The sequence below is a fragment of the Propithecus coquereli genome, unplaced genomic scaffold (genome assembly GCF_000956105.1).
Source record: "Propithecus coquereli isolate 6110/MARCELLA unplaced genomic scaffold, Pcoq_1.0 Scaffold83, whole genome shotgun sequence".
In the NCBI taxonomy this organism is placed as follows: domain Eukaryota; kingdom Metazoa; phylum Chordata; class Mammalia; order Primates; family Indriidae; genus Propithecus; species Propithecus coquereli.
Window position 1 is genome coordinate 6,258,747 of NW_012154507.1, and position 12,889 is coordinate 6,271,635.

Consider the following 12,889-nt stretch of genomic DNA (forward strand, 5'->3'; position numbering starts at 1 on the left):
CAACCTCCAACACCCAGTCTCTCAAGCAATCCTCCTGGCTCAGCCTCCTGAGTGAGTAGCTGGGACTATAGGCTCATGCCTCTGCACCTGCCTAATTTTTAAAATTTTTTTTAGGGATGGGGTCTCACTATGTTGCCCAGGCTGGTCTGGAACTTGTGGCCTCAAGTGATCTTCTTGCCTCAGCCTCCCAAAGTGCTGGGATTACAGACACGAGCCACCTCTGGCCTCGTCTTTCTGATAGTAGTCATTCTAATAGGTGTGAGGTGATATCTCATGTGGCTTTAATTTACATGTCTCTGAGGATTAGTGATGCTGAGCATTTTATTTTATTTTTGCTTGTTTTTATTTTTCTAGTCTGCTGGTCCTGAATTGCTGGCCTCAAGTAATCCTCCTGCCTCAGCCTCCTGAGTAGCTGGATGAGCATTTTTTCGTATATCTAATTGGCCATTTGTATTTCCTCTTTTGAGGAATGTCTACTTAGGGCAAGTATCCTTTCAAGGAAAGTTTTCCTCTTGATGGTCTATGCAAAATATCACATACTATACAATGAGTGCCTGCCTAGTTTTTATTTATTTATTTTAATCAACTACTGTTATTGTCTAGTATCTTTTTAGTACCTAAACCATATTCCTTTTCTGAGTCCTAGTATAATTCAACCATAAAACCTTATTAACTTGGAACTCCGGAAATAAGTTACTCGGACAAGTCAAAAGTTGAATTATAAGAGAGTCTCTAAAACACATAATTTTAATGCTTTCTCAAATATTTAACGAAGTGTTGTGGGGGCAGTAATTCTGCTGAGTCTATCTTGTTGACTTGAGAATCAGAAAAGTTTATTAGAGTTGGCATTGACTTCAAGAAACTACCCAAGTCAATTTCTTCATTTTATAGAAATAGAAAATAAAACTCAGAAAGTTTAAAGTTATGTAGCTAGTAGTGGCAAAGACAGCAACGCACAACTCATTTGTGTATCAAAACATTTTATATATGTACATTAAAACATGTGCAACATGACAGTTTATCATTTTAGCTATACACATCACTTTTTCCACATTCATTATTAAATGGCAACCAACCTGAGCATCTTACCCACTGGAAAGAGCAAAAGATATTTAAGGCCAGAGCAGAACCAAGTCAGCTGCTTAGAAGCACCAGGAACTCAAGCTGGAACAGTGTCTTATTTTCAGGATAAATAACAGGCACTCAGTAACTGTTTGATGAATGAAAGCCACATATCTGACTCCCTGTGGGCTCCTCTGCATCTTTGTTCTATGATACACACTACTCCCTGACTTACTGAGCAACCATTTTATAAATGTGCCATTCAACAATTTAGGAAAAACGTATCAATGCAAACCCACCACCACCACTGAGAGAACACATTTGCCAGTGGGGAATCACTATCATCCTCTTTGTATATAGCTAGCATGATTCCACCCACTTGAGATCCTTGATTTCTGTCCTATAGAAGTCCTATGTTATTTCCAACACTGACTAAAAAGACTCTGGATTTTGAGTTCCATCCTACCATAATTCCATTTTATAAATAAGCTTAAATAAACAATGATAAAGAAAAGGAGAGGCTGGGCACAGTGAGTGGCTCATGCCTATAATCCTAGCACTTTGGGAGGCCAAGGTGGGAGGATTGCTTGAGGCCAGGAGTTCAAGACCAGCCTGGGCAACATACCCCATCTCTACAAGAAATTTTTCAAAATTAGCCGGGCATGATGGCGCATGCCTGTAGTTCAGGAGGCTTAGGTGGGAGGATAGCTTAAGCCTAGAAGTTCAAGGCTCCAGTGAGCTATGATGGCACCACTGTACTCTAGCCTGGGTGACAGAGCAAGACTCTGTTTCTAAAGAAAATTTAAAAGTAAAAAAAAAAAAAAAGAAGAGGAGAAAGTACCAAATGCCGTATAAAATTCTTAAGTTCAACTATACTATAAATTTGAGACTTAAAATGTCATATTGTTTAGAGCACCTTAAAGCTTAGTTTGACTGCATTTAAAAAATGTTGGACGCAAAGCAGCCAGGACAAAAATATAATAAAAAGTTAAAATTCCAAACCACAAACTAAATGTACAGGAAATAAACTACGTTGTAACTTTATGTGACTGTAGTCCAAATAATACCCTACATTTACTCCATGCATCCCATATAATTATTGTTCCGCTAGTTTAAATCAAGCATTTGGAGCCTACTGATAAAGCTCTTTAACAACTATCAAATAAGTACAGTGTACTTGTTTAAAAACTATAATTAAATAAGGCTGTGGCTCTGAAGTCTTACCTGCTGTGAAAAGAAGCTTGAGGTTTCTATATTTGCATATTATGAGTTTTTAAGGCTACATTTTAGCTGATTGTGAAATTTCTCAAGTTCTTTAATCTTCAGAAGCAATGGAAACCTTAAAAAGTGCCATATAGTATGAGGTATTAAGAGTATGAGTTAAAGCTTTATCCAAAAATATACTCTATATGGAACTTTTAAACTAAAACAGCATTTGATCCTTTCTGAACGTCAATGGTTATTGTGCAAAAAAGTCCAAAATATGCTGTAGAAAAAAAAAGAATTCTTCACTCTAGTTCTTAGTGAAGATGTAGATGCTCTTGGCCCTAATTTATATTACTTAAAAAACTTTATGGCTTTGATATTTACCATGATGTTATTTAAAAAATTTTCCAAATTTCCATATTTAAAATAGCTCCAATTAGTACAACTCATGTGGAATTCAGAATGACCAAAACATTAAATTTATTCTACATGCAAAAAGACAACATTCTATCAACTACACTTGTAAATGATGTAAATAATGATTATTACTGACAACAACCAACATTTACTTTGTGTTTGCTATGTATCATGTACTGTTCTAAGGGCTAGGCTACTGACATAATGCCAAAAACAAAATCCAGTTAATAGACTTCTGGGGAGTGAAAGGAACTAAGTGGTGCTGGTACACATATCTTTGCCTGTTTGGCTCAAGATTTTAGCATATCTATAGCATCTATTTAGGGGATCTGGTTAAATGCAGATACCTATATCCTACCTTAGACTTCCTATATCAGCATTTTTAAGGAGTGAGGTCCAACAATTTGAATAGTTAGTGATCTCTGTCAAATAATTATGATGTCCATTTAAATTTCAAAACCACTAATCTACAGAACAAATGAACTGGCCATCTTCCAGTCTGTTCTCTCCTTCCTCTGCTGAGATCCTAGTACAGATTATTTGAAAATTATAGTCAGCTTTTACTATTCTTCACTAAGTCCGATTAGCCCTTCCTTCACTTAACTGCAGCTAGGGGGGTTTTATTCCATATCCTTTATGTACGTACACACACACACACACACACACAAACACACACATACATATTCCACTGGGTGAAAAGACAGAAATTGGAAGTGAGAGAAGTTTCTTAAGTGCTTATGCTATATGCCCTGGATTATATATAGTTTAAAAATTCAGTGGATATTTTGCTATGTATCATGTATAAAAGAACTCAAAAACGGCATATTCACATCTGTAAGTAGAATTATATTTTAATTTATTTTGCCAGTGCCCACACTGAAAGAGATACGTTGCCAATTTTTACTTGGTTTTAAAAACAAAATGCTGTTAAAATAATAGCCTACCACCTCACACATCCAAAAACAACTTCAGGTACTCTGAGCAGGAATGTAGCTAATCACTGGAAATTCTGCCTAACAGATGATAAAGTTCATCCAGTAGCTAAGTTTGATGCTCAGACAATCCCTCTGAGTGAAGACGAGGATACATTAGAAAATCAAGAACCTGTGCTCATCGTCAGAATAAAGCCGAAATGATTATGGTAATAAGCAGAACCTTTTTCTATCTAAACTTTTTAATGAAGCTATTTAAATGTCGTATAACATTTAGAAATACTCTTTTATACAGCAATTGGATTAAAAATATAGCAGCATATAGGAAAGAAAACTAATTCAAGGCATACACTAAAGCAATTTTTCCCTAATTCCATCAGAATACCATTTGTGAAAGAAAGAATACAAGAGTTAATAAAATAGAGAAGGGTCAAAAAATGCTAGTCATGACATCGATTACTGTAAGATTGTTTGGCAGGCTCTGCCGAGGCTAAACATGTATATAGCCTATGATTCACAAATCCACTCTTGAGTATAAACCCGGAAATGTATATACATGTGCATACACATAAAATGTTCATCATAGTTTCACTCAAAATAGCCCCAAACTTAAAACAACCCAATATCCATCAACAGTAGATGGATAAATGAACTGGGCATATTCATACAATGAAATATCACACAACAATGGAAAGAATTACTGTCACATGAAACAGCATAAATGAATTTCACAGGCCAAATGTTGAGTAAAAGAAGCCAGACACATAAGAGAACATAATACATAATTTAAGCTGCATGAAGTTCACAAACAAGTGAAACTACTCAATGGTGATACAGGCTGGAATAGCTGTTACCCTCTGGGTGGAGGTTATTGACCGGGAGGGTAGTAAAGGATCTTTCTGGGGTGCTGGAAATGTTTTATATCTCAAGCTGGTCATGCTTACGCTCATGTACACACTTGTAAACAGCTGCACTTAAGCCATGACGCTAGGTTTAGTCCTGTATAGACTATTTAACACCCCAATTCTGCCACATTATTATTGGTCTCATTCTATAACGTCTTTACCCTTAACCAAGCCATAACTTGAATGTGGTCACTGGCAAAAACATTGTATTTAAACATTTCTAAAATTGGATCTACTCACATTTATGATGATGTTCAGAGATTCATCATTGGGAAGGAAAATACACACACTCCGGCGGTCTTGCATGACTCTGTTGTTATGGAAGTTCAGTTTGTTCATTGTGTTGTGGGCTCTCCAGTAGTCAGGGCTGGGCTCTGAGTTCTCCGCAATTCCTCAGGTTCCCAGCACTCCAAAGCCAAACTCTCCTCCTCATCACATATCCTACAGGAGAAGCATGTGTTCAGCTACGTAGGTTTCATAGCTGTAAAAAAAAAAGCCCACATGGAGGCTCATGAATAAAGGCCGTGAGACTGGTGAGGAGAGCAGAGCACAACTGCTCTTGTGAGCACAGAGACAGCATGTCTCAAGCCAGGGATGCCTAGTTTAATACGTGAGAACTCACTGAAATTTATTCTATATTTTGACCACGAATATTATTTTCAAACTTTCATTCACAGTCAGGAATTAAACTCAAAGCCAATGAGAGCCTCAAACGTTCAAGGCCTCAAACGCACTGCAGGGCTCACAGAAACAGAGGTCTTGCCACTGAGAAGTTTCCAGTCTTATGAGGGAGATAACAAAGCGTTCTGAAAACAAACAAAATGACAAAGACAGCAGCAACAAAATACTCGCTCTTTTTCTTCCATTACTATGGAACTAAAATAAATGTCTTGGCTCTTACATTATGTTCATCTTCAGCCACTGTGGTCTGGCTTCCACTTCCTTCTCTTTACCAACGTGGCTCTGCTAAGGGAAGCCCGCGAGCTCTAGACCCTTGTAGTATCCGTAGGACTCATTTAACTGATCTCTTTACAATATTTGCCATGTTGTTTAGCCCTCCTTACAATTTTCTTCTCCCTTAATTTTTATGGTGCTGTTCTCTCCTGATTCTCTAACCTGATAAGGCAAACTTAACTTTTCTATTTATTATTTCACCAACCAATTAACACATAGATATAACAAGACTGGGCATATCAAATCATGTTTGTGTGTAAAAAGGACTATGGGTTTTGGATACCTCTCATATCTAATTAGTCTCATTAAACATATTAGCTTTATTTTTTAACTTCTTTCAGGTTTTTTTTTTTTTTTTTTGAGACAGAGTCTCACTCTTTTGCCCGGGCTAGAGTGTCATGGCGTCATCCTAGCTCACAGCAACCTCAAACTCCTGAGCTCAAGCGATCCTCCTGCCTCAGCCTCCCGAGTAGCTGGGACTACAGGCATGTGCCACCATGCCTGGCTAATTTTTTCTATATATTTATAGTTGTCCGATTAATTTCTTTCTATTTTTAGTAGAGACGGGGTCTTGCTCTTGCTCAGACTGGTTTCAAACTCCTGAGCTCAAACAATCCGCCCGCCTCGGCCTCCCAGAGAGCTAGGATTACAGGCGTGAGCCACCGCGCCCAGCCTTCTTTCAGGTTTTTAATGTAAACAATTGTTTGCAAGTAATAAAAATTTTATCTCCAATTTTCAATAATCACACTTATTATTTGTTTCATATCTAATTGCACTGGTGTGACCTTACAGAATTTTAAAGCAGTAGATATTTCCTACTTTTAATGAGTGTGTCTAGTTTCACATATTGCTAACGGAACAGTATTCAACCAAGATATGTCAAGACTAGTTGTCTGTCAAACCATTAGTATTTACATTATTCCTTTCCAGATACATCTGTAGGATGTGAAAGACAGTTTCCAGGAATATGGAACTCTTTCACTAGGCAGAATATACATAACCATACAGTTTTCACAGAAAAGATATTGTCAGTACTCATGTAAATCAAAGCATAAATGAGAATCTTGGCCTATTTGCTTCTTAAGGTTAAGTGTCTATCTCTTATCAGCAGGGTGGGAGAGAATATATTCTTAAATAGATGGCACAGTGAATAAATATAATTTTGTAATTCTTTTTAAAGTATAAATAAAACACCAACCACAAGGGAACTACTCAAAACTAAATAAAAACAAATCATAACCGTATATGTAGTATTTTCTTATTAGGAAGGTGACCAAAAAGCTACTTAGGAGTATTCTGCTTTTCTTTTCTTCTTCTTTTTTTTTTTCTGTTTTGTTTTTGGAGACAGGGTCTCACTATGTTGCCCAGGCTGATCTCAAACTCCTGGACTCAAGTGATCCTCCTGCCTCAGCCTCCTGAGTAGCTGAGACTGTAGGCTCACACCGCCATGCCTGGCTTGCTTTTCTTAAAGAATAATTCCATAGTAGGTTACAGTTAGCCCATCATCTCATGGAGTCATTGGCAGTCAGTGCCACAGTTCTCTCCAAAATGGATGGTTAACCCATGTGTTCTATGACCACAAAATAACTGAACCCCAAAATCCAATCGCCCATCTAAAGAAATACATGCTTTTAGTTCAAAACAGTTGGACTGTTAGCTGCATCAGAATCGCCTGGGTGTGTGTAATAAATACAGAATCCTGAGCACAGTGACATACCTACTCATGTAGAAGCTCCAGGAATAGGGTCAGGTATTTCTGTATAGCCATGTTTTGAAACCACCATTTTACTCAACAGGGGGAAGGTACTGAGTAGAGGGTTAGATATAATATGTTGGGAAAATATCCTAAAGAATTAGGGAGAAGCAACATATATGAATGATATTACGTATCACCATAACTTAAAAAAAAAAGGCCTCAACATTGTCAAAGGTATAAATTCCTAAAACAGGTCAAATTTGTGTACTTAGAACATTTTCCTGAAAAATGTTACTTGGTAATCTAGGGATAAATAAGTTTACAAAGTACCACACCCTATATAAGCCTGCTCTTAGAAATTCAGAAAGTATTAGAGGCTCTGAGAAATTCCGCAGGCAACTTCTTAAATTTAATGTAGTATTTCTCAAACTCACTCAAACACAGAAGGCCTTTTTTATCTCCAAGGCATACCCATTAGGGTCCTGTAGAATACATGATATTCTTAGGTAGATCATTTAGAAATACAGTTCTAAATGATTACCTTGTCAAATATTAATATTTCATAGCAAAATTTTTCCACATGTATTGGTATATTCTAACACTTAGGCCTCCTTTTTGCTATATAAAATCTGTTCAATAAGAAATTATAAGCTTTGATTAAATGTATCTTATTTAAATTCAAACCCTTAAATATTAATAATATTAATCCCAGTATAATTCTTATTTAAATCTATGTTTCAAATTGAGTTAGTCCTGCAATTTTTCATTTCTAATTAAACTAATTAAAGCAGGGTATTCCTACTGACCTACTTTCTAGAATTTAAAAAATAAACTAGGAAAAAAATTTATCTTGTGTGGTTTGGGATGTTTCCAGAGCTTCATTAAAATAACTTGAAAATTTCATTTGGGTACAATTTTTATTTATTTTATGGTGAAAATACTTCTTTTGCAGCACAAAAGACTAAAAGAGGATTACCAAAGCAAATTTAATAGAAGCAGAGTACATAAGAAACAGTGCTGCTTCACTGTTGCTTTTTCTGCTTTGAGAATGGCACACTAGAAGAGCCTGTAAAGAGAGACATTAAGTTTTTACTTTACTCAGGACAGCATTAAAGCTGATTAAAAGGTTCCGCTCAAGTAGCAAAAACAACCACATCTCTAATACGCACCAGTATAAAATTTAATCTTAAATTGGGCAGTCCTGGGGAAAAGAATTAGACTAAATTTATATCAATTTGAATTGTAGAAAACAGCCTCACAGCCATTAGCTACTTATCCTGTGTCCTAAGCTAAATTCTAACTCAGTACCAAGAGGCCATACTTCCTACTCTGGGGCAACCCTTTTCTGTCCAATGACCTTAGGATAGATTATTTATGAAGGACAAACCATGTTGTAAAAACTTATTTTCCAGACAACAAAAAAACCAGCTTTAACAGTGATCAAACTCTGCCCTGCCATCTTTATTAATACCCAAGATACAAACACAACATGTTAAGCTGTACAACTCCCTCACTTGAATTTTAAGCCCACATTAATATAGGTCCCTTGTTTCCTGGTAAGCCCCATTGGTGACAAAGTTACTTAGTTTCTTCTATGAATCAGGAAGCCACTACCCATGGACATTCAGCACTGATTTCCATTTTTTAGAAATTGTGGAAAATAAGCTTTAAAACTGGGTCACCACTGCATAAAAGTATGGACTTTAACTGTAATGTATCAATTCTAGTTCATTAGTTGTGACACATGTACCATAATTATGTGAGATGTGAGCAACAGGGCAAACTGGGTGCATGTCAGGTACACAGGAACTCTCTCTGTACCATCTTTGCAACTTTTCTATAAATCTAAAACTTTTCTAAAACAAAAAGATTAAAAAAAAAAAAGTAGGTCAACAGAAATTTCCCACCCACATAATATAGTATCATATTTGCTGGAGGTAAAGGAGGGTTCTCAATTCTAGGATTTCTCCCTAAAAAAGTAAAAAGATGGTAACTTGGCAAGGTTACTATAAGGCAAACATGATTAAGTAGGCATTGTCAACAGTCAATACACTATCTTTATTACCTAACAAAAACAAGGCAAAAAAATTATCCTGAAAATTGGATTGCAGAGAGCCCTATCTTCTAATCATTACACATTTATAAATCTCACATTATGCACACAGTACCGTAATACTTATTTGTTGAAAGGCAGAATACGAAAGCAATAGATATTCTCCCTACACCCACAAGTTCAGCATCTGGTTAAGGACACAACACTGCCAAGAAGCTTAAGGTGATAGTATTGTCCCTGATTCCTAAGAGCACACATGCTCTGATGGACAACTCTCATGTCAACCTCAAGGGATGATACAGTGGACAACAGCATTAAGTATGTAAATACTGTGCTACCAACATTGTGGCTAAGATCACTTTGAAATAAAACAGTATGTCATCTTTAATGTATTGTATCCTATCCTAGAAGTGGGGGTATCAAAATGCCTTTGGTAAAATGAGTTGTGTTTTTTTGTTCATTTGTTTGTTCATTCATTCAACATATACGCATTAAACACCAACTATGTGCCAAGTGTTAAGTGCTGGGTATACAGCACTGAACAAATACCCTGCTCTAATGGAGACAGACAATAAACATATAATGTATGTCGTCAGTGACATGTACTAGGAAGAAAGATAAGTCCAGAGTAGGTGAGAGAATTGATAGAAATAAGGTTGTGGTCTGGATGCTATTTCATATAGGGTAATCAGGGGAAGCATCTCTGATGAGTCAATATTTGGGCAAACATCTAAATGAAGAGGGATGTTATTTCCTTCCTTCCATCCATTTATCCCAGGAATGAGTTTTCCAGGCAAAGTGAACAGTAGATGCCAAGACTCACTCACTATTCAGAAAATGCAAAATAATAGTACTAACAACAGCTAACACTTATTACATACGTACTGCGTGCCAGACACTGTTGTTAATTACTCACAGTATATTAAAGAAAACCACAAACTTTCTGTCATGCTTCCCACTGAGAGATGGGATCTCTTTCCCATCCCCTTGAATCTGGGCTAGGGAGCCAAGCATGGTGGTACACACCTATAGTTCCAGCTACTAGGGATACTGAGGTGGGAGGATCACTTGACGCCAGGCATTCAAGAACCTGGGCAATCTAGCAAGACCTGTCTCTGAAAAGTAAAAAAAAAAAAAATTTAAAAATTTATGAATCTGGGCTGCCCTGTGACTAACTCATGCTCAGTTAGAAGTTTTGTCTAATGGATAATCAGCTTGTGTAAGTACTCCTTGTCTGCTGTCCCAAAGCACTATTGCTACACTAACACTTAGTTCAGCAGTTTGTAATTGTTACTTTTCTTGTCTGTCTCTTCTACTCTCTCTTCTACTAGTATCTTCTTAGAGCAAGGTCACTAGCTATAATTTATATTTTAAATCTCCAATGCCAGGCACATAGTATATGCTCATTAAATGTTAGCTGTTTGGCTTATTACACCCATGTCCAGTGTGTAGTAATCTTCACATGGACGATGAGGAATCCAGCAGGGTTTTGTAACCTTGGCATTGTAGACGTTTTGGGCCAAACAGTCTTTGTAGCGGGGGACTGTCCTGTACATTGTAGGATGTTCAGCAGCATCCTTGGCCCCTATTCACTAGATGCCAGGAGCCCCTCTCCTACCAGTTGTGACAACCCAAAATGTCTGTAGACATTGCCAAATGCCCCCTGGAGGCAAATTACCCACAGTTGAAAACCAATGCTCTACAGGTTTCCACAGAGACATTACGGACTACTTTTTACCACCCAGCTGTTTCTTCATCTAAGTAATAACACAATTATTACTAAATATATGTTTTCCAACTAAAGGTCAGTAATTGAGTTCCAAACTCAGAAATCTTAGCTTGAACTTTAAAGTCAAAATTCTCGACCTCTTGAATGTGTGTGGCCTCTGGCTTTGGAATAGCTTTAAAGTTTAACTTTGAAATTTAAATATTTAGTGTAGTGTATTGCCAAACTTTTCACACAAATACGCTTCCATTATTCCTAGGTACTTATTCCTGGAGAGTTCTATATGTTGATACCAGTACCTGGAAATACAAAAACTGACCTGGAAACAATTGATATTTGATTTTCATTTTGTCTGTTTACTCTGTATTATGAGGATTTTTTTTTTAAAGAATTTTTTTAAAAGAGTTATTTGCTTGTAAAAGCCATTTACAAACCACCTCATTTAATCTGAGAAGAAAATTCAACATTCTCTGCTTCATGGCCTGTTTTGCAGTTTCTGTTTTACCTAAAAAGAGAGTAATCGCCATCTATCAACCATCTGGCGCCAAATGCTCTGTAAAGAACATCAGATTATTTGTTACTCTCTTCTTTCCCACCTTCCAACCATTGCTCTGGTGGATAAATGAGGCACTGTGAAAAGGCTATGATCATCTTTGATATGGTGGAGCCTCAGATGTTTAGACACAATGGACAGAATACTGATTAGGAAGATGGACTTCACCGCCCAGTCTGTGGATCCTAATCTGGATTCCACAATACTAGCTGTATGACCTCAGACAAGTTACCTAATCTCTGAGCCTGATTCTTCATCTGTAAAATCTGTAATATTGGCCTTCTAAGATTTTTGGAAGGGTTAAATGAGGTAATGGATATAAAGTATTAGATACCAGATTATTTGGGTAGGAGGGGTTGTTCATTAAAATAGTCATGAGTTGCTAGCTCATGAGAAGGAATATCTATAGCTGATCAACAATAATACATATTATATAGAGATCTAGACCTTAGAGCCAGATGCAGCAACTGAGCTAAACTTTGGGAGGTCTACACTTTGGGGTGGGGCAGTTAAGTATACTGTTGGCTGTAAATGGGACAGTGGCATTACATTAGGTGGTTACCCCTTTGAAATTTTATGTATGGAAAGAAAGTATGTATGGGTTCATGGGTTCAAATACGTGCTGGCTGACCAAAAGATGGAAGGTAAGAGGACCTCTGTTTTAATGTGCTTGGCACCATCTTCTCCCATCCCAGATGTTTCCAGTAGGGCTATTAACCACAGTGTGTTCTCCATGCTGGAGGGTAGACAGGTGATATAGGGTAGGGTGTGACCCAGGGCTGGCCAAACAGGGTGCCCCATTCTCTAGCCACAGTGCTTGGTCTAAAGGATGAACATAAAACCTAAGAAAAAACAGAATTTCTGCATGAAATTTGTTATACAAATGTTGGGATGGAGAGGGCTGCTCCTCTCTTTGGATTGCTATTTGTGAAAATGACATAAGCCTGGAGCTGCTGGCAATCATCTTTCGTACTACACGGTAAGAACTTCCCTCAGAAGGACACCACCACAGAGGAAAGAGAAGCTTAGAAAGAATCCTGATTACATCATTTGAACTGCTGCGTCTAGCTTTGTCTGAAGCCAGAAACCATCCATAGGAATTCCTGTGTAGTGAGCCAATAAATTATCTTTTCTATTAAGCTAATTCTGCCACTTGTAACTGAATAAGTCCTCTCTAATACAGCCCATCTAAACAAGAAGCTGACTGATTGCTTGATGCATTCATTCATTAATTCACTGAATGTTTACTACCACTGGCTATGCCAGCATCAATAATTACTTTACTTGAAAAAAAATTGCTTTAAGTTTTAAAGTTTCTCTCCATTTAAAAACAAAGGAGAATATTCACTATGATGAATATTCATCATAAACAGAAAAGACCTAGA

At 37.1% G+C, this 12,889-nt stretch overlaps 1 protein-coding gene across 2 annotated transcripts in view; it reads right to left on the bottom strand.

Moving 5' to 3' along the window:
* Positions 1-12,889, bottom strand: part of FRMD6 (FERM domain containing 6) — a 74,351-nt gene that overhangs the window by 32,590 nt on the left and 28,872 nt on the right. For both annotated transcript variants that reach the window (XM_012663823.1, XM_012663822.1), the window contains exon 2: positions 4,763-5,003. In XM_012663823.1, coding sequence (XP_012519277.1) covers positions 4,763-4,861 — 99 coding nt within the window. In that variant the 5' untranslated portion in view covers positions 4,862-5,003. The remainder of the gene's footprint in view (positions 1-4,762; positions 5,004-12,889) is intronic.